This window comes from Lithobates pipiens, unplaced genomic scaffold, assembly GCF_037356315.1.
Source record: "Lithobates pipiens isolate NorthernLeopardFrog02 unplaced genomic scaffold, aLitPip1_a1.2 Scaffold_10, whole genome shotgun sequence".
In the NCBI taxonomy this organism is placed as follows: domain Eukaryota; kingdom Metazoa; phylum Chordata; class Amphibia; order Anura; family Ranidae; genus Lithobates; species Lithobates pipiens.
Window position 1 is genome coordinate 161,746,656 of NW_027507686.1, and position 24,276 is coordinate 161,770,931.

Below are 24,276 nucleotides of genomic sequence, written 5' to 3' on the forward strand. Positions count from 1 at the left end.
GCAGAGGACAGAATAGTCTACTGTTCAAGCTGCATTTAGACACAAATATTTGTAAGACTTTTAACACCATTTGTTTTGATGTAGCTGGAAAATATTTAGCTGAATAAAATAGAAAGGTTCATGTGGGCTTTAATCAATTTGTTGTGAAATGTTGTAGGTGAAAATGAATAGAAAACTCCAAAACCGTCAATAAAATGGTCAACATAAGGCAGCTCTAGCTCTATGTTCTTGGAATTTTAAATACAAATATAGCAGTATATCAGGTGAGACACAGCTTTTATTATTTATTGGGACTTGACTGGTAGGTTTTTATTTTTTTCTGAACTTCAAAAGATTTTTTTTTATTGTTTACAAACTGCATAACAGCATATAAAAGAGTACACCAATAGGCAGTATCCAAGAACTGTCATCAAGAACATGTCAGTCTATATCTTAACTGGTGTAGCTATAGGGGTCGCAGGGGCTGCAATTATGACTCAACCCCATGCTCCAGGGGGCCCGTGCGGCTCCTCTGTCACATTTGGCTCTACACCTGGATAGAAGGTGCAGCAGGGGTGGCAAATAGAGGAACTTCCCTCCATTTTACTCCTGCAGCCACTGAAAGCCAGCTTCTCCTCCTTTCCCTCATGCTGGCATTCAGGATCTGCAGGAGCCAAATGGGATACTTGTTTCCTGCTGCCCCCTGTTTTTTCCTCTGGTCCCCCCTCTCCCACCACAGCGCTGCTGCCTCCCCCCCCCCCCCATCGGTGTTCTCAATCTCCCTTTTCTGTGTCAAAGGTGAAACATATATCTGTTTAGACCCCTGATATTTTACCAAAGACTCCCAATTGGGATTCTAAAGAAATTATAAAAAATAAAATGGTAAAAAATAATTAAAAAATGTAGTGACAAAAATAAAAAAATTAATGACACCTTCCACTGTCCTACTGATCACGTCCACTGCCTTACTGACAAAGTCCACTGCAATAGTGTCACCGTCCACTGCTCTATTTACTAAGACCATTCACTATCCTACTGACACCAACGTCTGCCCTACTGACACTGTCCACTGCTCTACTGACTCTATCCACAGCTCTACTGACTTATACTGTCCACTTTTAATGTAGATCGGACTGCGGCCAGTCCATTGATGATGCTGTCTAGGGTGAAGCATGTTGGGCGGGGCCTGCGGATGTGACATCACCACGCACAACTTCTGATCTCAGAGTCTATGGTGATTGCCATACAGGAAGAATTGTGGAGACTGTCTTTCCACATACATTTGTATATGCGCACTTTTTAGTAAGTTTGGTTATGGATATATTTGGATATTTTAAGCGACATTTGCCCTATGGAGGTTTTCTTTTCGTTCATGGCATTTATGTGGTGGAATTTTGACATCTGATATGGGGCAGTGTGATGGCGGTTTCCAGATTGGATGCATGCAGTGTATTGGAGCCATTCACCTTTTGATGCACATTGCATATTGGAGCTATTAAACTTTGAATGCTATTATAAAGCCTTGATGAATATTCTTATCCTGTAAGCAGTTTTTGAGCAAGATGGAGAGCACTGTTTTTGGACTCTTTCTTCTTGGTGTTTGGAGATTCAGCAGTTTGTTACTTATTTGAACTGTTTGTAAATGTGAAACATATATAGTTACATAGTTAGCAAGGTTGAATAAAGACACCAGTCCATCCAGTTCAACCTGAGTGAGTGTCTACAATTGTCCCTATCCCTGTACATTGCACACTCACATAGGTCCCTACCCTCAAAGCGCCCACAATCCAAGGTCGCCTTTCATATACTAGGGTCAATTTTGGACAGAAGTCAATTAACCTACCTGCATGTCTTTGGAGTGTGGGAGGAAACCGGAGCACCCGGAGGAAACCCACACAGGCACAGGGAGAACATGTAAACTCCAGGCCGGTAGTGCCATGGTTGGGTTTCGAACCAGCAACCCTTATAGTGCTAGGTGAGAGTGCTAACCACTACACCACCGCTATTATATGTAATGGCAATTTGACCACTATTGTATGTAACTCTTGACAACAAAGTATGAGTTAACATAGTACATAGGATCATCAGTACCCAATGAGAGAGGGTAGAGTCTGATGTCAGCACTTCTCAAGCACTTCTCAAGCTCCGCTGTATGCATTTTGTCTGAAAAGAACATCATCAGGTGCCTATTTTACGTAGGTACTTTGTTCAAAATGGACTAGTTCCCTTTTCATCTTTACATGGGACATTCATCTGGGAGATAATCAAATTGCTTAAAGTGGAACTTTAGTCAGAAAATCCTGATAGATTACTTCAGGCTGGCCCCATTTTGCAGGTATAGCCCCGGAAGGATTTACCTCCTTAATGACTGCATTACTTTAACTGACAATTGCGCGGTCGAGCTGTACCCAAATAAAATTGATGTCCTTTTTTCCAACAAATCCCAGATAGCAAGTAATTGTGCTGCAAGTTTGAAATGACTTGCTAAGCTCTTGCTAGACTTGCCAGACTTCACAAGTTTGTTGCACAATTGCAGTAAGTCTGCATTGCATGACTCCAGATAAACTTTCTTTACAAACATTCTGCAAGTCTGCTGCAAGTTTTGGTTCAGTTATGTTGTGTAATAGTTATCCCACCACAGGGGTCACTGCGGCTGAATTTTCATCATTCGCTGTGTGTAAGGTTTTTTTTTTTAATTGGTGTTGGGGCGTGGTGTGCAGAGAGGTGAGTGGTATCCATGAGATCTGATATGGAGTTCAGAGAGGTAGAAATTAAGGAGTGACTAACCCTAATATCCTATTGGTGGAACACAATTTGGAATGTTTTATTTTTCCTTGTTTGTATGCTAGCAGCAAACCTTAAAGTCTTAAACAAAGACCACAACAGGTCTAGTGGCGCTTTTATTAGAGGAGAGTGAAGTGGAATCAGATTTTCCATAAAGGATCCATATATTAAAGCCTTGTCAGACCAGCTGTGGATTTCGATGCAGGCAAGGAGAGGAGAGTGGAACGTGAACTGCCATTAAGGATTTGTATACCAAAGCGCCACTAGACCTGTTGTGGTCTTTGTTTAAGGTGAGTTGCTTGGGCACACTCCTAGTGGATGCCTGGATGATGGGAACAATTGTGTTCACAACTTTTAAGAACTGTTTTGTGAGCACGTGATCTTCACATCTCATCATGTTTTGATGCACATGCACTTTATTATTTGGGACTTTTTTATTGTTTTTTATGTAAAATCAGATGAATACCTGCTTTTGATTTGAGTCCTTTTATCACTGTTTCACATATTATCGCGTATTATTGTATTTTTTTTTTTTAAATTAGGGATAGTAATTTATGCGTACTTGTCTTTTTGCTGTTTAGCTTCTTGAATTAGTGCACTTTATCACTGTTTCACATAGTATTGCATATTACTGCAATTTTTGTTTTGTGTGTGTGTGTGTGTTTTTTTTTTTTTGTATCATTTATTGTTTTTGAGAATGTTCTTTTTCATATTATAAATGTTCTTTTTTATGTTTTCTAAAATGTTCACCCTAATAAAAAAAACTAATATTTTAATAAATGTTTTTATAAAGATCAGTTTTGTCTTAATGCACTATTCAGTGAACTGAGGTATATTTTTTTAGGGAAATGGTAAAATATAGGCCAAAAAAGCTGAACTAAAAGTATTTCAATGAGAGCTATTTTTTTTTTCTTTTCTACTTCAGCCACTTTGGCTTAGATTTTGCAGTTTTTCTGGCAATTCACCTCTCTTCACTTATTAGTAAGTAGACCCAACTAAAACAGACACTTGGACAAACAACAAGAAAAACTAGTGCCAAAGATATTAATGGAAGATTGAGGGATTAAATAAGATTGCAAAAGTTATAGCGTCTACAAACTACGTGATAGATTTATGGACTTTTAATGTTTTTAATGTTTTTTTACTAGTAATGGTGGTGATCAGCGATTTTTAGCAGGACTGCGATATTGCGGTGAACAAATTTGACCCTAAGTGACACTTTTTGGGGACCAGTGACACCAATACAGTGATCAGCGCTAAACAAATGCACTGATTACTTTATAAATGACACTGGCAGGGAAGGGGTTAACACCAGAGCGATCAAAGGGTAAATGTGTTCCCCTCAGTGTGTGTTCTTACTGTGTGGGGGAACTGCTGACAGTAACAACACAGAAATTGCTGTTCCTAATCACTAGGAATAGCAGATCTCCATATTGTCCCATGTTAGAATGGGGATCTGCCTTGCTTACATAGGCAGATCCCTGTTCTGCTTCTCTGTATTGAGATTGTGGCTTGTGGACATCGGGTCTGCCAGGCACTCATCCTCCGTGAAGCAGGTATCTATTGCAGGAAGGCAAGCGATAACATGCCTGTAATAAACCTCAGCAATGCCTCCTCTTACCATGGTTACAATGGGAACATCAAACTCAGCAGGTAAAGCAATCAGCCAACATTCAAGGTCCCAGGGAAATGGAAAGAAGACTCACCATAGCATAATTCCGTATGGCAAATATTTAATAGTATTAAAAATTGCACTTACATAAGAAAGTAGTAAAAAAGCACATAAAAGAATGCCGGCTGGCTTGCAATCGCCCGTCCACCCCTACACTGTATCGCAATGACGTCAGCGTGTCTGCCGCCCAGACACGCATGTGGGAATGTGAGTTCCTGCTACACAGAGATGTGAACGGGGCTTGACAGCTACAATCTCTGTATAATTTATTTTAAATTTACCAGAATTATATTGCAAAGTATATGGCAGGCTTTATACAAGTACATAGGGGGGTGGGCGGAGACACTCAGCTGTCAAGCCCCATTCACATCTCTGCATAGCAGGAACTCACATTACCACACACATTTTTTGGTATTTTGGAGCGTTTTCGCTTGTCACGATTAGGGCAGCTCATTTACTGGAATGGGCTGCCCTACGCACAACGATCGCCTCAAAGAAGCTCCAGAACTTTTTTATTAGAGAAGAACGTGTTTCTGAAATGCAAGGCAAAGCATGCATTTTCTGTGTGACTTGCTATGCGTTTGCATACACACAGATGTGGAGCCTTATTGTTCTCGTATAAACAAACCAATTTCACTTTCAGGCCCCATTCACACCTAGTGTTCATTTATGAATTATTATATACAGTATGTTCTCCAACTCAGGAGACTCTCAAAATGATTGAGTTAGGACTGCAATACACCGGGGTGCCATGAAGTAGGCGCTGTAACTTATGCATGTATTTGCATATGTGTGCAAACTAAACCCTTGTTAACATGAACTGCTAGACAGGGTCAGTTCGGTTTGTTTCAGGCTGGCTGGTAAGTGATCTGGGAATTTTTGTTTGTTGTTTTTTCATATTTTATGTCTACCCTCACTTTAATGGAAATCAGCTGATTTAACTGAAACGATGCACGCTCCTGAGATTTCTATTGAAGGTTACATATCCTTCTTTTGCATGCAGATGATTATTTAGAATTTACACTGCTTCAAACTTTTTTTCTATCATGTAATAGTCCAGCTGATACTTACCTCCTGTGTGGGGAAAGTTGTAAATTGACAATGTGAAAATGTAATTTTACTTGTTACCACATTAGCTTCTTTTCTCAATTAAAATATTTTAAAAATTTGTATCACCATCTCTGATAATTCCATGGATGTAGACACTTACCTCTAACTGTGACTTTTGTACAAGCAGCTGACTGTATACTCTTCCACCTTCTTCTCCACAAACCTTCCTTAACTCATCTTTGTTTAGAGAGAAAATCTGTGCCCCATTTAAAATGCCCAGTTGGCTTGCTGTCCTAATGAAAAAATAATAACATCCCTTAGCTAGTATAGGAGACATGGCATGACAGCGTGAACACATACACTTTTTAAAATCACAATATAAAGCGTCATAGCTCTGTTCAAGCAGAAACGGCAGGGTAAATCCTATTTGTTATATATGTCAAAAAAGCATTTGTGAGGTTAGGTATGGATGTTGGCCCACAATTGGCATTCCAATTAAAATCAAAGTTATTCAAACGGGTTGAGGTCAGGGCACTGTGCAGGCGACTCAGGCTACTAGCACTGACAGGGTGATAGACAAGATTACCCCTTCCCACCCACCCAGCATCCCTTTAGGCTTAATGCATGGGACGTCTTTACAACCTCTCCTGAAATTAACTTGACAGATAACAACCCACGTTTAAAACTCTGTTTTGACGATTTTACATGTCACGTTTAGCAGCGTTTTGCCGCGTTTGCATTTAGAAGCATTTGAAAAAAAGAAATAAAAAAAACATATATATATATTTGTTTAAATAGGCAAAAATGAAAAACACCTGTAAAAGAAACGCGGCTCAATGCGAGTTACCACGTTTAGCTGCATTTAGCCGCATTTGGTGTCTGAAACGTCGGAAACTTCGGCATCTGAACTAATTTTTTTGCCTTCATAGAAAAGCCTCTAAACGCAACTGCCTAAAAATGACATTAAAGGAACCTGTGCACATGTACGCATAGGATAATATTGGATGAGTTCAGGGGCAGCTGAGAAAAGCATCCAACTGCCTCTGAACGTCCGTTTACCAGCAGCAGTGTACATGAGGCCTTAAAATAGGTTATTATGCCCAGGAGGTGGGAAAGTCTGCCTAATCATGTGACCACTGTGATTGGCTATCACAGTGGTCACATGATCAGGAACTGGTCCCTCCGGTTAATGATCATTAGTACAGACCGAGAGGTGTCTTTGACAGCTCGCTCTCTTAGCTGGGAACGCACAACATTTATATATAATGTTAGTATAGTAAAGACGGTATGGGTTAATACCCTGTGTCAGTTTACTTTTGCTATTACTTTTGGATACCATTTTCTAGTAGTATCAAAGACAGGGAAGGTAAATTAAATATCTCCATCAGGGACAGGCTCATTATGACATAGGCAATTTGTATCCTGATTGGATACAAAATGAACTGTTTAAGTAGGCCCTCAAGTTAAATAGCTTTGATACATCTAAGGTAGATTGTGCATGGATTGTACAATCAGAGTGTAAAATGTGTGAGTGGTGTTATTAGTCCACTGGTAAGATATTGTCATGGATACATGTAAGTTGTAATCAGACATATAAAAGTTAATTAATACTTACGGTTTACTAAAACCCTTAGCTTCCAGCCAGGCTTTCACTTCCTCTGGGTCAGACTGGAAAGTTAATGGAACATGTACTTGCTGAGCTTTTTGTGCTACAAAATTCCGTTTAGGTGGTTGATTACTCGTGATTTTCTTTAAGAGTTCATCGTTCACTTCATCCATGTGGTGAATTAACTCTGCAGAAATAAAATGAACACGTTGAGAACTATGCAACAAGCCAATGGAGGAAAGTATTGTCACATATGATAGGCTGAAATTACAGAATCATAATACTTGATGTGATTTTAGCTGTATTAGTTCAATTGTGACAGAAAAAATTGAGTACTGTCCATGATACTTTTTTTATTTGCACTGACATTCAAGAAAGTGTAACGCCTTAAATAAACATACTTTTACAAATTTAGCTAGCACCATCATCCACAAATTTTACGATACAAAAAGGGATTTGGTGTGGGGGTATTGGGACAGCTGTCCACGCTGATCTCCTATTAACCAACCCAGACCAATAGTTAAATTGGACTATACCGGTACTTTTTATAACACAAAAGAAAAAAAGAAATTTAAAAGGAAGAACATTTTTCCATTTTTTAATGAAAATACAAAGTAACAAAAAGACAAAAGGAGAAAAAACAATATATAAAACATCAATAATAACAATAAAATACACCCCAGAATATATAGCATGTACAAACACTCAAAAGGGAGGATTTGATTCTGGTGGTGTATGGGGGTCTCCTCTACTAGTTTCGTGGACCAACCGCTTCTTCAGGAGGATATCTAAGTAAGATTATAACAATAAACATATAGGTCATTAACAACAATTATAGAAATAATAAGGACATAATTTATATAAACGTCTGTAGACACCTAGAAGGAGTATGGAGATTAACTCACCCAACAATCAATGAGAGACAGAGCCAAAAGGAAAAAACATATATAACAGGTGGCAGGGACCCTATATTCCCCCTACGGCAGACATGGGGGATTGGTGAGAACAGGTGCTGGCAAAAAAAGAAGAGAAAGAAAAAAGAAAAGAAAAGAAGAAAAGAAAAGAAAAGAAGAGAATAAGAAAAATTTCTTTTTTTTGCCAGCACCTGTTCTCACCAATCCCCCATGTCCGCCGTAGGGGGAATATAGGGTCCCTGCCCCCCGTTATATATGTTTTTTCCTTTTGGCTCTGTCTCTCATTGATTGTTGGGTGAGTTAATCTCCATACTCCTTCTAGGTGTCTACAGACGTTTATATAAATGATGTCCTTATTATTTCTATAATTGTTGTTAATGACCTATATGTTTATTGTTATAATCTTACTTAGATATCCTCCTGAAGAAGCGGTTGGTCCGCGAAACTAGTAGAAGAGACTTTTGAGTGTTTGTACATGCTATATATTCTGGGGTGTATTTTATTGTTATTATTGATGTTTTATATATTGTTTTTTCTCCTTTTGTCTTTTTGTTACTTTGTATTTTCATAAAAAAATTGAAAAATTTTCTTCCTTTTAAATTTCTTTTTTTCTTTTGTGTTATCATAAAAAGTACCGGTATAGTCCAATTTAACTATTGGTCTGGGTTGGTTAATAGGAGATCAGCGTGGACAGCTGTCCCAATACCCCCACACCAAACCCCTTTTTGTATTTGCACTAACATACAATTTTTCAGGACAGGCTTTCGGGGTATGTCCTCTTCTTCAAGGTCCAAGCAGTACTGATCCATTCCCACCCCCTCCATTCTATAGCGCTCCCTCTGTCTTATCTCACTAACTCTGCTGCTATCTTTATTACTATTGATTTGTATGTGTTTGTTTTTCTCTCTTTTTTTTTTTCTCTCTCCTTTCCCTCAGAGATGTGTCTTTTTTTTTTTTTTTTTTTTTACATTCTGCTTAAAAATGTGTGAATCAGTACATTTAAATGGAGCGCAACATGTTGCAATGTCCTAAAATGGTAATCACTGAAACTAAATGTAATAAGAGATCTCTTATATAGGGGTATATAAAACAATAAAAACAGTTTGATTTTAATAGTGAAAACGCTCATTATGGAAAACGAAAAAAACAATGTGTCAAAAAAAAAAAACGTTTTAAAGGTCAACAAAAAAATGTAAAACATGTAGAAAAAGTATTGTTATATTGGCATGCAAATCTGTGATAGGAATGGGCCCTAAAAGTAATTAAAACATTCTTTGTGTGTAGAACTGCTCTTCAGCAGCATATCATTGCAAAGGTAGTAGCCCATTTCTTCTGGTGCTGTGATCTGCAGCAGCAGAAAATGTAATCCAGCCTAAAGGTGATTGGCTGGCTGGGTGCTGAGCCTGTGAATTGTGTATGGCTGACTTATTTATTGTGTCCAATGGAATTCATGTTGAGTGTTTGAACACTACATCAACAAACCTGCTGTCAATAAAGATCCTAAAGAGAAAGGGCAACTCCTTGTATATACAACATTTGCATATTGGAAGCAATGCCTAATATACAGTATATACAATAGCGCTCGTCCATTGGAGAGATTTTCTATTTTTTAAACCAAATCACTCTTTTCTTCTTTCCTCCTGAGTTGTCCTTCTTTTAGGTCTGATGTATAGAGCTCTGTAAAAAATACCATTAATCTACCAGAAATGTTATACTACACTAAACTGTTCATCTAACCATCTAAGTGGTTAGCACTTCCACCTTGCAGCATTAAGGTCATCGGTTCGAATCCCAACCATGGCACTACCAGCCTGAAGTTTGCATGTTCTCCTTGTATCTGTCCGGTTTTCCTCCCACACTCCAAAGACATGCTGGTACGTTAATTGGCTCCTGTCTAAATATGCGCTAGTATGTGTATGTATAAATGTGAGTTAGGGACCTTAGATTGTAAGCCCCTTGAGGGCAGGGACTGATAAGAATGTATAATAAGTATGTAAAGGGTTGCGTAAATTGATTGTACTATATAAGTGCCTGTAATAAAGAAAATAACCTATTATTAGAATTCTTATATGCAATTATGGCATTTGTTATTTCGAAAAAGAAAAGTAGTGATGACAAGCACTTGTGGGATTTGGCCAATCATTTTTCTGCACATACATTTTTTGTGGTCGACATAACTGCTAAGTGGTGACTCTTTTTTTCTCTCAGAAAGTTGGGAGGTACTTGTATATGTATGCTATTCTGCAGGGGATGCAATCTTGTAGAAGTTAGCAAAACTCTATTTGTTGTTGATAAGTTTCTAACAAAAAACTTAAAATCCTTTTTAATCCGGGAGGCATGAAATACCTCTGGTAAATATGTCTTCCAAAATGGGTTGGGTAAAAGAAGGATACTTGGGCTAGCGGCAAAGGTATCAGACTGCAGGTCAAGTTGTGCTACAACAATGGAATGAATAAGGTATTGGGGAGCAACAGATAATATAGAACCAAACTGGGAAGCTTTCTATGTAATGAATCTGTGACAAAATATTTACTGTTCCTGCAAAAATGCAGAAACAAAGCAACATTTGTGCAGTATGACTGAGCCAGGTGTTTCCTGCCTATATGACCAACACTGGGACTTTCTCATTAGGTACTTTAGGCATGTGCCTACAAGCGCCCTTCCTAGAGGGGCACCCATCTGTACATGGCCAGATCTAGGGGAGTGCTGATGTGGCCTGTGCCCCCCCAGATTTCAGTTGTGTCCCCCCCCAGGCTGTCCCCCTCATGAACATTGTTGCCACACCCACTGCAAGTCCAGACAGGAGAAGTGTCAGCAAGGAGAGAGCTGGGATAACATCGCTCCTCCATGCAGCAGATATCACAAGATCCTCTTACATCGGACAGTATACGGCTTGCTTACCCACCCCCTACCTCCTCCAAGGACTGCTCAATTCCCAGAAATGTGGGTAGGGGACAGGTAATCAAGCCACGTACTGTGCGATGTAAGAGGATCCTGTGTTATCTGCTATATGGAGAAGCACTGTTATCCCAGCTCTCTCCTTGCTGACACTTCTCCTGTCCATTCCGGGGGCACAGAGCCCACACCCCCTCACTACTATGATTGTGAAAACACCTGCACTACCACTAACAATAGTGTGCAAACAAACTATAATGGGTGCTACTCGCATTCATATGCATTTCCACACGTGGATGTAATGAAGTAAGAAATAATATGGCGCTCCCTATCAGTATCCTCTGTGTTATGTGAATAAATATGCATCACTTTCACTTTAAATAATTCAATCAGTGCAAGAAATGAATTGTAATAAGTGGAGAAATAACCTTGCAAAATTACTACTCCTGTAAGATTGGGGGGGGGGGGACGGTAATGGGGGGGATTTGTGCTATAGGGGTGTTGGGGGGCAGAATTGCTATAAGTTGGAATAGGGGTGTTGGGGGGCAGAATTGGGGAACATTTGTGCTAGTAGGGGAATAGGGGTGGGGCAGGGATTTGTGCTGTGCTGGGAAGGGTAATTTGGAGGCGGTTGTGCCAAGAGGATGGATTTGAGGAGATTTATGCTAGGAGGGGGATTTGTACTAGGAGGGGGATTTGGGGGGGGGATTTGTGCTGGGTGAGGGGATTTGGAGTAGAAGATTTGTACTAGGAGAGGGGATTGGGGGGGAGAGGATTTGTACTAGGAGGGGGCTTTGGGCAGAGAACTTACACTGGGAGGGGGATTTGGGGGGAGAGGATGTGTGCTGGGGGAGGGGATTTGGTGTAGAGGATTTGTACTAGGAGAGAGGATTGGGGGAAAGGATTTGTACTAGGAGAATGGTTTGGGTGGAAAACTTACACTAGGTGGGGGGATTTGTGATGAGGATTTATGCTATGAGTGGGGTTTTGCTGGGGGGGGGGGGTTTATGCTAGGAGAGGATATTTAGGGGAGAGGATTTGTGCTAGGAGGGGGGATTTGGGGGAGAATTATTCTGGGAGTGGGGATTTGGAAGGAAAGAGTATGTGTGCTAGGAGGGGTGATTTGAGCTAGAAGGTGGGATTGGGGGCAAAGATGTGCTGAAAGGGGGATTTAGACTGTCCGGATGGGAAATTTATAGACATGTGCAGAGTAAAATATTTCGTTTCGGAATTTAGTTTTCGTCCGAAAAATTAATTTATTTAGTTACTCCCGAAATTCGTTTTTATTTATTTAGTTTTTCATTCAAAAATTGCATTCGTCCGAAAATCCACATGAATTACGGTGGAATCTGTCTTTGAAGGCTTATGGTGTCTGTCGAATGTATAAAGAAGATTCGACGGAGCTAGTATATAGCATAGTTCATGTGAACTTTAGAACCCTATTAAAGTCTATGGGACTCCAATGTTTAAAGGCTAATTTGCAAGTTACTGTCCTAAAAAGTGTTTGGTGACCCGGGTCCTGCCCCAGGGGACATGTATCAATGCAAAAAAAAGTTTTAAAAACGGCCTTTTTTCGGGAGCAGTGATTTTAATAATGATTAAAGTGAAACAATAAAAGTGTAATATTCCTTTAAATTTTGTAGCTGGGGGTGTCTATAGTATGCCTGTGAAGGGGCGCATGTTTGTGGTGCTTAGAACTGTCCCTGCACAAAGTGTAATTTATGCAGGAAAAAAAGTCCTTTAAAATCACTCGCAGCTATTATGAATTGTCGGCTCCGTAATACAGAGAACACTCATTGAAAGTCATTGATAAAAATAAATAAATAAAATAAAAAAGTGTGGGGGTCCCCCAAATTCAATTACCAGGCCCTTCAGGTCTGGTATGGATATTAAGGGGAACCCTGCGTCAAATTAAAAAAAAAATTGACGTGGGATTCCCCCTAAATATCCATACCAGACCCTAAGGGCCTCATCCCCACAACCGTAGCCGGTGGTTGTGGGGGTCTGCGGGCTGGGGGCTTATCAGAATCTGGAAGCCCCCTTTAACAAGTGGACCCCCAGATCCCGCCCCCCCTGTTTGAAATGGTAAGGGGGTACAAAAGTACCCCTACCATTTCACAAAGAAAGTGTAAAAAATAGTTAAATAAGACAAACACACTTTTGAAAAATTCCTTTATTAAAAATAAAAATAAATAAAAAAAAGATCGGTGGTAATCCACTCTTGCTATCTAGCGATGGACGATCATCTCTCCAGGGTCCAACGATGGCTCATCTGAATCAGCGCAGCGAATCCATCCATCTTCTGTCTCCACGGAGGAGACACTGCGGGATCCCGGCGGCCTGACGTTTGTTATATGCAGAGGGCGGGGCCACCCATCACCTGACCACGCCCCCCTCTGACGCAAGGGGAAACCCGGGTTTCCCTGTGACGTATGGGTGATCCCGCCCCCTCTGATGTAACTGAAACCTGCCTGTGTTACATCAGAGGGGGGTGGGGTCACCCATACTTCACGGGAAACACGGGTTTCCCCTTGCGTCAGAGGGGGCGGAGTCAGGTGACGGGTGGCCCCACCCTCCGCATATAACAAACGTCAGGCCGCCAGAATCCCCGCAGTGTCTCCTCCGTGGAGACAGAAGATGGATGGATTCGCTGCGCTGGATCAGATCATCCATCGCTGGACCCCGGAGATCCGTCGCTGGATAACAAGAGTGGATTACCACCGCTGGAATCTTTTTTTTATTTTTTTTTATTTTTAATAAAGGAATTTTTCAAAAGTGTGTTTGTCTTATTTAACTATTTTTTACACTTTCTATTTTTTACACTTTCTTTGTGAAATGGTAGGGGTACTTTTATACCCACCATTTCAAACAGGGGGGGTGGGATCTGGGGGTCCCCTTGTTAAAGCGGGATTCCACTGTCTGGAAGTTTTTTTTTGTTAGCAGTATGACAAGCAATAACAGCACTAAATTAAGCACTCGCTTCTTTTGTTTTCCACTCGATTTCCTGTCACTTTTTTCCGATATGGATAACTTATAAACTTTCCTCCCGAGCGTTTCCATTTTTCCTGTGGGCATGTGAAGCCCACAGGCATCCTCTTCCGGGATACGGGCATGCTGATGGACCAGCATGCACCGCCCGTTAGAGCGCCGATCTCGCGCATGCGCAGTCTCGCCACCATTAATTGCACAGGTTGTCATCACAACGGGCGGCGTCGTCGGAAGTCCCGCCCCGTTGTGATGGCAACAAAGATTATTTATTGTTCTGGCAATAAAGGGCTTTGTTCCCTTCTTAAAAATGGCGCTGCGGTCCGCCTCTAATTGCGTCATTTCCTGCCTGCAAATCTTGTGTGTTTTAAGCACAGTCCAGCCCACAGACTCATGGGAAACGATGACACTCATTTCCCATGAAGCACTGCAGCTAAGGAAGAGAAAAACACCACCGCGGAGGAGGAAGAAAGCAGATTAGCAGATTCAGCATAGCAACAGGGTGTTCCAGGTAAGTGAAAATTTTTTTTTTGTCAGAATGATTTTTAGAACAGTAAAAGGGAGAGGATAAAGTGAAATGATTTTTCTGGGTGGCCCTCCACTTTAAAGGGGGCTTCCAGATTCTGATAAGCCCCCCACCCGCATACCCCCACAACGACCGGCCACGGTTGTGGGGATGAGGCCCTTCTCCACATCAACATGGGGACAAGGTGCTTTGAGGGGTCACAGACCCCCAAAGCATCCTCCCAATGTTGAGGGCATGTGGCCTGGTACGGTTCAGGAGGGAGGGGGGGCGCTCTCTCGTCCCACCCCTCTTTTCCTGTGGCCTGTCAGGTTGCGTGCTCGGATAAAGGGTCTGATATGGATTTTTAGGGGGACCCCCACGTAAAAAAATTTTTATTTGACGCGGGGTTCTGGTATGGATATTTAGGGGGAACCCCATGTCAATTTTTTTTTTAATTTGACGCAGGGTTCCCCTTAATATCCATACCAGACCTGAAGGGCCTGGTAATTGAATTTGGGGGATTCCCACGCTTTTATTTATTTATTTATTTATTTTTATCAATGACTTTCAATGAGTGTTCTCTGTATTACAGAGCCGACAATTCATAATAGCTGCGAGTGATTTAAAAGGACTTTTTTTCCTGCATAAATGACACTTTGTGCAGGGACAGTTCTAAGCACCAAAAACATGCGCCCCTTCACAGGCATACTATAGACACCCCCCCCCTACGAAATTTAAAGGAATATTACACTTTTATTGTTTCACTTTAATCATTATTAAAATCACTGCTCCCGAAAAAACTGCAGTTTTTAAAACCTTTTTTTTGCATTGATACATGTCCCCTGGGGCAGGATCCGGGTCCCCAAACACTTTTTAGGACAGTAACTTGCAGAATCTTTTCTCTCTCTGTCAAATGTTTTTTCTCTGTCGAATATTTTCTCTATATAATCTTGGACTAATAGAGGTAAGGTTAGGCCCATTCGACCACAGGTTCTATAGACACAGATTATTGTCAGAGTCACGTCGAATCTCTTATTCTATATCGAACTGTTGTAACAACTAAAACGAAAATAAAGCATTTATTTATGTCAGATCTTTCGTTTTTCGGATTCTGTGCTTTCGTTATCGTTTGTCAAAACGAAAACGAAAATAGCTGAAATTCGGACGAAAATGCAATCGGACGAAAACAAATGCACATGTCTAGAAATTTAGCATTTTTTGTTTGGGGAGAATTTTTACTTGTAGAAGGAATTTATGCTTAGGGATGAGCGTGTTGATTACTGCTGATTTTTTTTTTTTGGAGTGGGGGAACGCTTCAGAATTCTCTGCCTATAGGCTCCCAAGATGTAAATCTGGCCCTGGACTACACACTTCCATTTCTTCCATTTTTGCTCAGCACTGTGAAAAAAACACTTCATCACAAAACCAGAACTTGCTGGCTTTTGTTCTAAAAGCCAACAAGTTCTTTTTGTGCATACACACGGTCGGACAAAGTTGTCGGAAAATCCGATTGTGATGACGTCCGTTCGTTACGACGGGACTACGTTCAGGCTAGTAGCCAATAGCTTTGGTCACGTAATTTGATCTGAGCATGCGTGGCACTTTGTCTGATCGTAATTCTCTGCAAACGGAAAATTTTATATCCAGTTCTCAAACTTTGTTGGCCGAACATGCCTCTGCCTCAGGGTGTAATGCTTGTGGCTGTCAGTGTCTTGCTATGCCTGACAGGACTTGTAGCTCTGCAACAGCTGGAGGTCTGCTAATTGGATATCCCTGATCTATGGTATTCTTTGTGGCATGGTGTTTGAGTCTCTCAGACAGTCCCGCACATGGTGTCATCTTGTGTATGGAGTTGTCTGTATTGTACAGTCTCTCTGGCAGCTCCACTGTATGGTGCTGTCGCTGTATAAATCAGTCTGTATGGTGCAGTCTCTTTGCATGGTACTATCATTCTGTATGGCGCAGTCTCTCTGTAACATGGGCAGTTGCTAGCAGTCTGTCTATAACCTAGCAGTCTCATGTAACACGGCAGTCACATTTTTAATGATTGGCTGGGGTCAAAGGAGTTTTCTGGCGGTTTTAGGTATATGCCTCACTGATTAGATCAGGTTGTGAAATCAAAAGCAGGTAGGAAAGCAATTGCAAACACAGGGTGTAAATGTTAGGCCAGGTGTAGCTCTGTAGAATTAAGGCCTAACTTACTTTCTTTGGTGTTCTGACTGGTTGACCATCCAGTCATCTCACTTCCCCATTTATCTCCAGCATAACTACTTGGAAGCTTGAATGCAGGGCTAACGGGACTTCTTGGGGTTGCTTCTCGGTATTTGCTTCCACTCTAGAACAACATAAGCACATATGTATATTTACCAACAAAGACATGCATATTACACACTATAATAATACAATGACCACAATACTGAATGTCCTTATTCTCTATCTATACAATTTTAAACTTATTAAAACACATCATCCAACCATTTTAAAATGTCAGATATAAAAAGAACATATCTGAAAATTGGCTAAACTCTTTTAACCTTTTTTATTTAGAACAGCAGCTAGTCAGCTGCTTGGATCAAGCCATCCCCACATGAGATCTTGTTACAGTTATCTCTCATATGTAGCACCCCTTACCATTTTTGATAGTGTAGGATGTAGAGATAGGTAAATTTGGCCAGGGCCATGTCTTGGAATACCTCCTCTGCTTGACAGTGGACTCTGCTGACAAGAGAGGATGGGCTGAGACCTGAGTGGTAGGAAACCCCATGAGAGAATTTACCAATGGTTAATTTCTGTGGTCAGTGAAGGCGATCTCTCATAAAAGGGGGGTCACATGTCCTCGGGAGGTAGAAGGAAGGGAGTTCGAGGTCCAGAGGTTCGGGACCGGAGGCCCAGAGACCCCGGAGCCTTGGGAGGAGGCTTGAAGGCCCAGGAGTTCAGAGATCTCAGAGCCGGATAGCTGGAGGTGACTCCAGGGAGGCCGAGGTCGGGTCCCCTGGAGCAGGATCATGATGTAACGCTGGATGAATACCAGGACGTCCCAGGAGGGGATTACTGGATTGCGCGGGAGGAGGAAGTAGGAACTAAGAGGAAGAAGAACAACCTTCTGTGAGTAGAACATGGACTGTTGTTGGGAGAGTGCAAATGGAGTGCAAAACTAGTGGAGCTACTCAGAAATTCTATGCTGTGTATCCAAGGTCCACAGTATTAAACACTTCTCGGGGCTAGTGAAGGACGTTGGACACTGCAAGTCACGGAAATAGGTGGTGAGGCCTAGGACTTTGAGTTTCAACATCCACAGCATTATTCGGCGTGATGCTCAGATGCCCATAGCGAGAGTGCGCTAAAGAAATCAGAGAAGGATTGCTGACAGGGAAATCGAATCCACAAAGCTACGGCTACGATTTAATATTCCCTTTCATTCCAAATTTGGGATTTAACAGGGCATCTCATGTGCTTCATTATACCACCCTATACATTTATTCCCAAAAAAAGCAATTTGAAAAGTTCAGAGTGTGAAGTGCTACTTGTATGGAAATCGCATGGGAGGATCGGGATCGGAGCAGGCTGGCATAAGGTAAATTAACAAAATCAGCAGCCCCCAAGGGGTTAGTGCGCTACACATATATACTATATAAGACTGGGGTAGGAGGGTACTTGTATTGCTGCCCTAAGGACAACTTTCGACTTCTTCCTTAATAAATATATTATTACTTTGCCATATGGTCCATCTATCTGGCTTTCTTCCGTTGATACTACATCGAGAATATTATATGGGACATAGCCTTCCTGCCCGATGGTGTTTCTCAGCTTCCACCACTGTTTGTTATCTTCCAGAATCTGTAAAAAAACATAAAAAAGATCACTAACATCTAACACCTTAAATATACAGTAGCATCAAAATTTTGGCCAGCAGTAATTTTGTCATCCTTTGAAATTTAAAGAAAATAATTCAATTCATAAAAGCAATCCTACCTCCAGTACTTCATCTTTCATTACTGACAATTCATTGGCATTTCGGGCAGTGAAGTCATAACGAATTTTGGCGCATTTCTGTGGCTGTGCAGGCAGTGGTGCTTCATAACTATTTGAAAATAAAGATGAAAGAAGACTATGATTAATAAACTTTCCTAAAGTTGATAGGAATTATAGGTAGCCCTAAAAACATATCACAAATAATCATTATTAAAAAAACATTGTTGGTATTAAACTTTCCTTTTGGGTAGAGTGGAAAAGGCTTAAAGCGGTTCTAAACTCAAAAGGTTTTTTACCTTAATGCATTCATTCCCATCCCTAAACACTTACCTGACTCCTCTCACTAATCTGGCGCTGTATCAGCTGCAGCACAGCTCCTTTCCCTTCCTGGATTCACAGGAGACACTGAGAACAGCGGGAGCCATAGGCTCCAGTTTTTGTCAGCTAAGCTCCTGTAGGGAGGGAGCAACGGTGTGACTTACCAGTGCTGTGTGTGTCTATGAGCCCCCATAGCGCACAGTGCATTGGAGAGAAAGAAGGGGCAGACAGTGCTGGCAGGGGACCGCCAAAGAGGAGAGCATAGAAGTAAAACATCATTTTTTAAATAATTTTAGCAGAGCGTTTATTAACACTTTAACCACTTGCCGACCGGCTCACACCAATATACGGAGGCAAAGTGGTTCACTTTTTTTTGACTCTTCACTTCCTGTCCCAGATTGAACGTGAGAGAAAATCTCTACAAAGTCAGGGGAATTTGCCTTATAGACAGTTGTCACCAGAGCAAGTGTTTCAATTGGAAGATTTACATCACCTACTTTTGTGACAAATCTTTAATATTTGATTTTCATACACTGTTTGTGATGGTGACAATGCTCATTTGGCAAATAGAGAGGGTAAAATGTATCAAGCAGAGGTAGACAGCAATAAAGTACAGGGGTCCTAATATACGTATCTCCACTGTAGCCACAACTAAAATAAATTAGCTGTACATACACTTTAATTAGCTAATGGAAGATTGGTAAGCTGGTAAGAATCCTATTAAAGCAGCACACATTGCAATTTCTGTGAGTAAATAGTGTGTAAAAATGCACTGGATAAAGACATACATTCTCTATAGGGGACACAGTTGTCATCACTCATGGACATCTGGCTAAATACTGGACACACTATTCTCTATATATATTTGATGAATAAAGTAAAACTGTGAATGTCCAGGAGTGATAAAAAGCATGTGTGCCTGTGTTGAATGCCTTTGTACACTTTATCTAAAAACCCTATATACAGTATCTCACAAAAGTGAGTACACCCCTCACATTTTTGTAAATATTTTATTATATCTTTTTATGTGACAAACCTGTTGAAATTACACTTTGCTACAATGTAAAGTAGGGAGTGTACAGCTCGTATAACAGTGTAAATTTGCTGTCCCTTCAAAATAACTCAATACACAGCCATTAATGTCTAAACCGCTGGCAACAAAAGTGAGTACACCTCTAAGTGAAAATGTCCAAATTGGGCTCAGTTTGCCATTTTCCCTCCCCGGTGTCATGTGACTCGTTAGTGTTACAAGCAAATGCCTTTAAAAGGGAAGTAAACCCTTCCAAACAACTTGGACCTATAGGTAAGCCTAGATTAAGGCTTACCTGTAGGTCCAAGCAATATCTCCTAAACCTATATGGTTTAGGAGATATTTGCCCGAAAATGGGCACCGCTGTCTACGGCGCATGCGCCGTAGACAGCGGCGCGCAGGCGCACTAAATGCGGCAAATCCAAGAATGTATTTGCCAAATTTGTCGACTCCCGTGCGCATGCGCGGGAGTGACGTCATCGCGGCTTCGCCGTATGACAGCAACGGAGCTGCGAGGCGCGACTCCCGTGCGCATGCGCGGGAGTGACGTCATCGCGGTTGCGCCGCTGTCATTGGTCGGAGCTGCGAGACGCCACCAGCAAGATGGACGCGGCGGACTACAGGGATCAGCGGCGACTTCGCTGGCTCCTGTGTCAGGTAAGTGACACATAATGAGCTACTATGCGATGCATAGTAGTCCATTATGCTTTACCTTTGCAGGGAAAAAAAGAGGAAGTAAACCCATCAGGGTTTACTTCCTCTTTAAAGAGCTGTAAGAAAGCATGTGTTCTTGAACAGAAATACAAAGGGAAGTAGTTACAAAAATCAAGCATTTTGAGACAATCCAGCTAAGAACCTCATGTAAAAATGCCCTCCTGCACTAAAAAGCCAAAATGTATGAACTCAAGTGTGAGCTGTGCCAGCACTTTATGTGCTATTGTAGCACAAAAAAAAAACAACAACCAGACAAACAAAAATTAAGTGCAGTGCTCACTAGTGTTGAAAACCTAATATATGCTCAATAAACAAATAATCACCTTAAAGTGGTTGTAAACCCTTACAAACCACTTTGACCTACAGGTAAGCCTAGATTAAGGCTTACCTGTAGGTCCAAGAAATATCTCCTAAACCTATACGGTTTAGGAGATATTTACCTGAAGACAGCCACCGCGCATGCGCCGTAGACAGCGGAGCGCAGACGCACTGGGTAAGCCACAGATCGCGGCAATATGCCGCGAGTGTCGGCTCCCATGCGCATGCGCGGGAGTGACGTCATCGCTGCTCTGGCGAATCACAGCGCCGGAGCAGCGAGACCCACCAAGAAGATGGATGCTCGGAACTACAGGGGACAGCGGTGACTTCGCTGGCTCCTGTGTCAGGTAAGTGACACATAATGGGCTACTATGCGATGCATAGTAGTCCATTATGCTTTACCTTTGCAGGGAATGAAAGAGGAAGTAAACTCATCAAGGTTAAAAACGATAAGTCCTACTTTTCAAAATTATACAATACTGTCCTTTTTAAATCAGTAGTAAACACTGCTTTATGACCTGCACCTACAGGTGAGACTATAATAAGGCTATCCACATTTGTAGCGGCCGATGCCTTCACCGACCCATAGGCAATATGGGTCGCGGGGGGGAGGGTGATTTCATTACAGCCCAGTCATTCAAATGACCAGAGAGCGTGAACCCGGAAGGAAGACCAGAACCTCAACAATACTCACTTGGTAATTTTAGGGCCTGTGTTGTATTCTGGCTTAATTTCAGGCTGAACTGGTAAAGATTGCTGTCTGAAAGATGGAGTCCGATAAGGATTTGTACTTGGAGGAGAAGCCTGGAAGACACAAATTGGACATTTAAATCACATTTGACACTTATGACTTTATATGGGTTATCAATAGCTACACCTGATGTCTGATGTCTGAAGTCCACACTTTAATGGTTTATATGGCCTACTCTCCTATTAAACAGTTGCCTTTCATTGTTCTAACGCTGGAGTCTCCAAACTTTTTAACAAAGGGACTGTTTACTGTCCTTCAGACTTTAGGGGGGTTGGAGTGTGGTCATTGGGGGTAGAAATTGCCCCAGTTTCAGTGGGATTAAGCAATGTTTCAATGCCGGCTGGTGGTTAGTGGGAGAAAGAATATTACTTAGCACCTGTGGTCAGTGGGAGGAGGTTTAGTGCCCCAACATTGGTGTTAATGGAGCAATATCAATGGTGTCAATGGGATGAATAGTGCCTCATCATTGGTGTCAATGGGGGGAAAGTGCACATCTTTGGTATTAGTGGGAGGAATAGTGCAAAATACTTGGTGTCAGTGGGAGGAACAGTGCCCCAGCTTCAGTGGGAGTAAACAGTGCTTCAATGTCAGCTGGTGGTCAGTGGGAGTAAGAAAAATTACATAGTGCCTGTGGTAAGTAGGGGGAATAGTGTACCATCATTGGCGTCAGTGGGAGGAGTAATGCCCCATTATTGATGCCATTGGGAGGAATAATGCCCCGTCATGGGTGTCAGTGGGAGGAATAGTGCCACATCTTTGGTGGCAGTGGGAGAAATAGTGCTTAATCACTGGTGTCAGTGGGGGGAATAGTATTTCATTGCTTATATCAGTGGGAGGAATTATGCCCCACTGTTGGTGTCAGTGGAAGCAATAGTGTTCCATTGTTAGTGTCAGTGGAAGAAATTGTGCTGTATTGTTGGTGTCAGAGGAAGGAATCATGCCCCATTGTTGGTGTCTATGAAAGGAATAGTGCCTCATTACTGGTGTCAGTAGGGGGAATAGTGCACCAAGGTCCAGGTAAAAGCAAGCAAAGGGCAGCAGTTTGGAGGTGACTGTTCTAATTGGCTGCTAAAGGTTACTTTACATTTTGCATTAACATTATTTTTTATAGATACATTCCAGTATGTATATACTGTAGGTGTATTGGGAAATGTAAAGTGTGTTTGTTTGTTTTCTTAAATACATGCTAATGATCTTAACTTACTAAAACATGCTTCACTTGAGTGCATAATCCATAAGAGAGGACCACACCCAGTGGCTTGGGAGCCACAGGTTCATCTCAAAAGGCTTTGGTGTAAGTTGTGTTATTTCTTATATAGTGTTCAGCTGTGAAGCATATACCTGCTTAAACTATATCTAAACCCAAGAACAAAAATGTGTGCGTGTGTGTATCTATCTATATGTACACAGTATATAAGAAGGCCAGTATGGTGGCCAGAATTTATGGGAGGAGCCCATAAATTTATGGGAGGAGGGTATTTAAGCAGCCGGCTCACCTGCATTCCTTGTTGGTTCTGGTGCTTGATTCCCTCCCCCCATTCCCCTTTTCAGGGTACTTCCTTGCACATCCCTCTTCTACGATCATCCATTACTTATCTTGGGTATACCCCCTTTTTTGCATACTGTCCAGCTGACCAGGGCACACCTCAGGTCTGTGTTATGTTGTGAGTCTTGTGCCATCATTATGTGGTTCCATGTCTGTCTCAGTTGGAGGGCTCCAACTATATATATATATATATATATATATATATATATATATATATATGTGCTTGTGTGGGTTTCCTCCGGGTACTCCGGTTTCCTCCCGCACTCCAAAGACATGCTGGTAGGTTAATTGTTTCTTGTCTAAAGTGGCCCTAGTATGTGTATGTATGAATGTAAGTTAGGGACCTTAGATTGTAAGCTCCTTGAGGGTAGGGATGACGTACAATATATATATGTAAACCACTGCATAAATTGACAGCACTATATAAGTATCTGTAATAAATAAATAAATAAATAAATAAAGACTTTTGGAAATGCCAGTAAAAACTTGGCTGTGAAGTAAATTTTGGGTGTCATTTCAGTAAATTTCAGTCTGGTATGTTGGCAACACTGGTAGTGCAATGTCAGTACAATGTCATTAGCTGGTGGTAAAATATAACACAACTTTGATCTCTTAATACTGCTACTATCTCAAAAAATTATAAATCCCATATGGGCTGCGGGTTTTTTTAGTTATTGATCCCACTTTTCCCCCCTCAGAATCTACGACCCACATATGGTGTGAAGAGCGAAGTTAGTCCTCTGAGGAGTAAAATCCCGCGTCAGGCCTACCAGATAGTTATACCTTGAACTGTTTTGATGACAAAAGGTAGTTTTACTACAAGATGACAATGGAAACTGTCACGCTGCTTCGCGCGAGTATAAAAACTGTATTTAGACCATTGGACTGGGGTTGATAACGGGAAAAGTCGGTTAACATGTTTGTCTTATAGCAGACAGATAAGGGTATCTCTGCACCAGCCAATTAGATAAATAGAGTGAAATATTGCTGCATGCACTAAAGAGGGTTTTTCAAACCCAAAATCACAGAAATATTTATATGGGGTAGTGCTCAAGTGCCCTAGGAGCACTAGCACTTTACCTGGGATACTTTTGGTCATTTGCAGTTTGCACAGTTTATTTATATGGATTGCACGGACACTTTGTATATTGCATTTATTGTGAAGCTTACAAACTGTTTGCAGTGATTGCACAGACATTATTTATATTTGGCACTTGCACTTTTTATATAATATTCT

The 24,276-nt window shown here is 41.4% G+C and overlaps 1 protein-coding gene across 4 annotated transcripts in view; it reads right to left on the reverse strand.

Moving 5' to 3' along the window:
- EPS8L2 (EPS8 signaling adaptor L2) overlaps nucleotides 1-24,276 on the reverse strand; it is a 272,423-nt gene that overhangs the window by 2,180 nt on the left and 245,967 nt on the right. For all 4 annotated transcript variants that reach the window (XM_077458781.1, XM_077458788.1, XM_077458772.1 and 1 more), the window contains 6 exons: nucleotides 21,437-21,546; nucleotides 18,363-18,471; nucleotides 18,102-18,227; nucleotides 16,593-16,725; nucleotides 7,101-7,278; nucleotides 5,646-5,778 (listed from right to left, as the gene is read on the reverse strand). In XM_077458781.1, coding sequence (XP_077314907.1) covers nucleotides 5,646-5,778; nucleotides 7,101-7,278; nucleotides 16,593-16,725; nucleotides 18,102-18,227; nucleotides 18,363-18,471; nucleotides 21,437-21,546 — 789 coding nt within the window. The remainder of the gene's footprint in view (nucleotides 1-5,645; nucleotides 5,779-7,100; nucleotides 7,279-16,592; nucleotides 16,726-18,101; nucleotides 18,228-18,362; nucleotides 18,472-21,436; nucleotides 21,547-24,276) is intronic.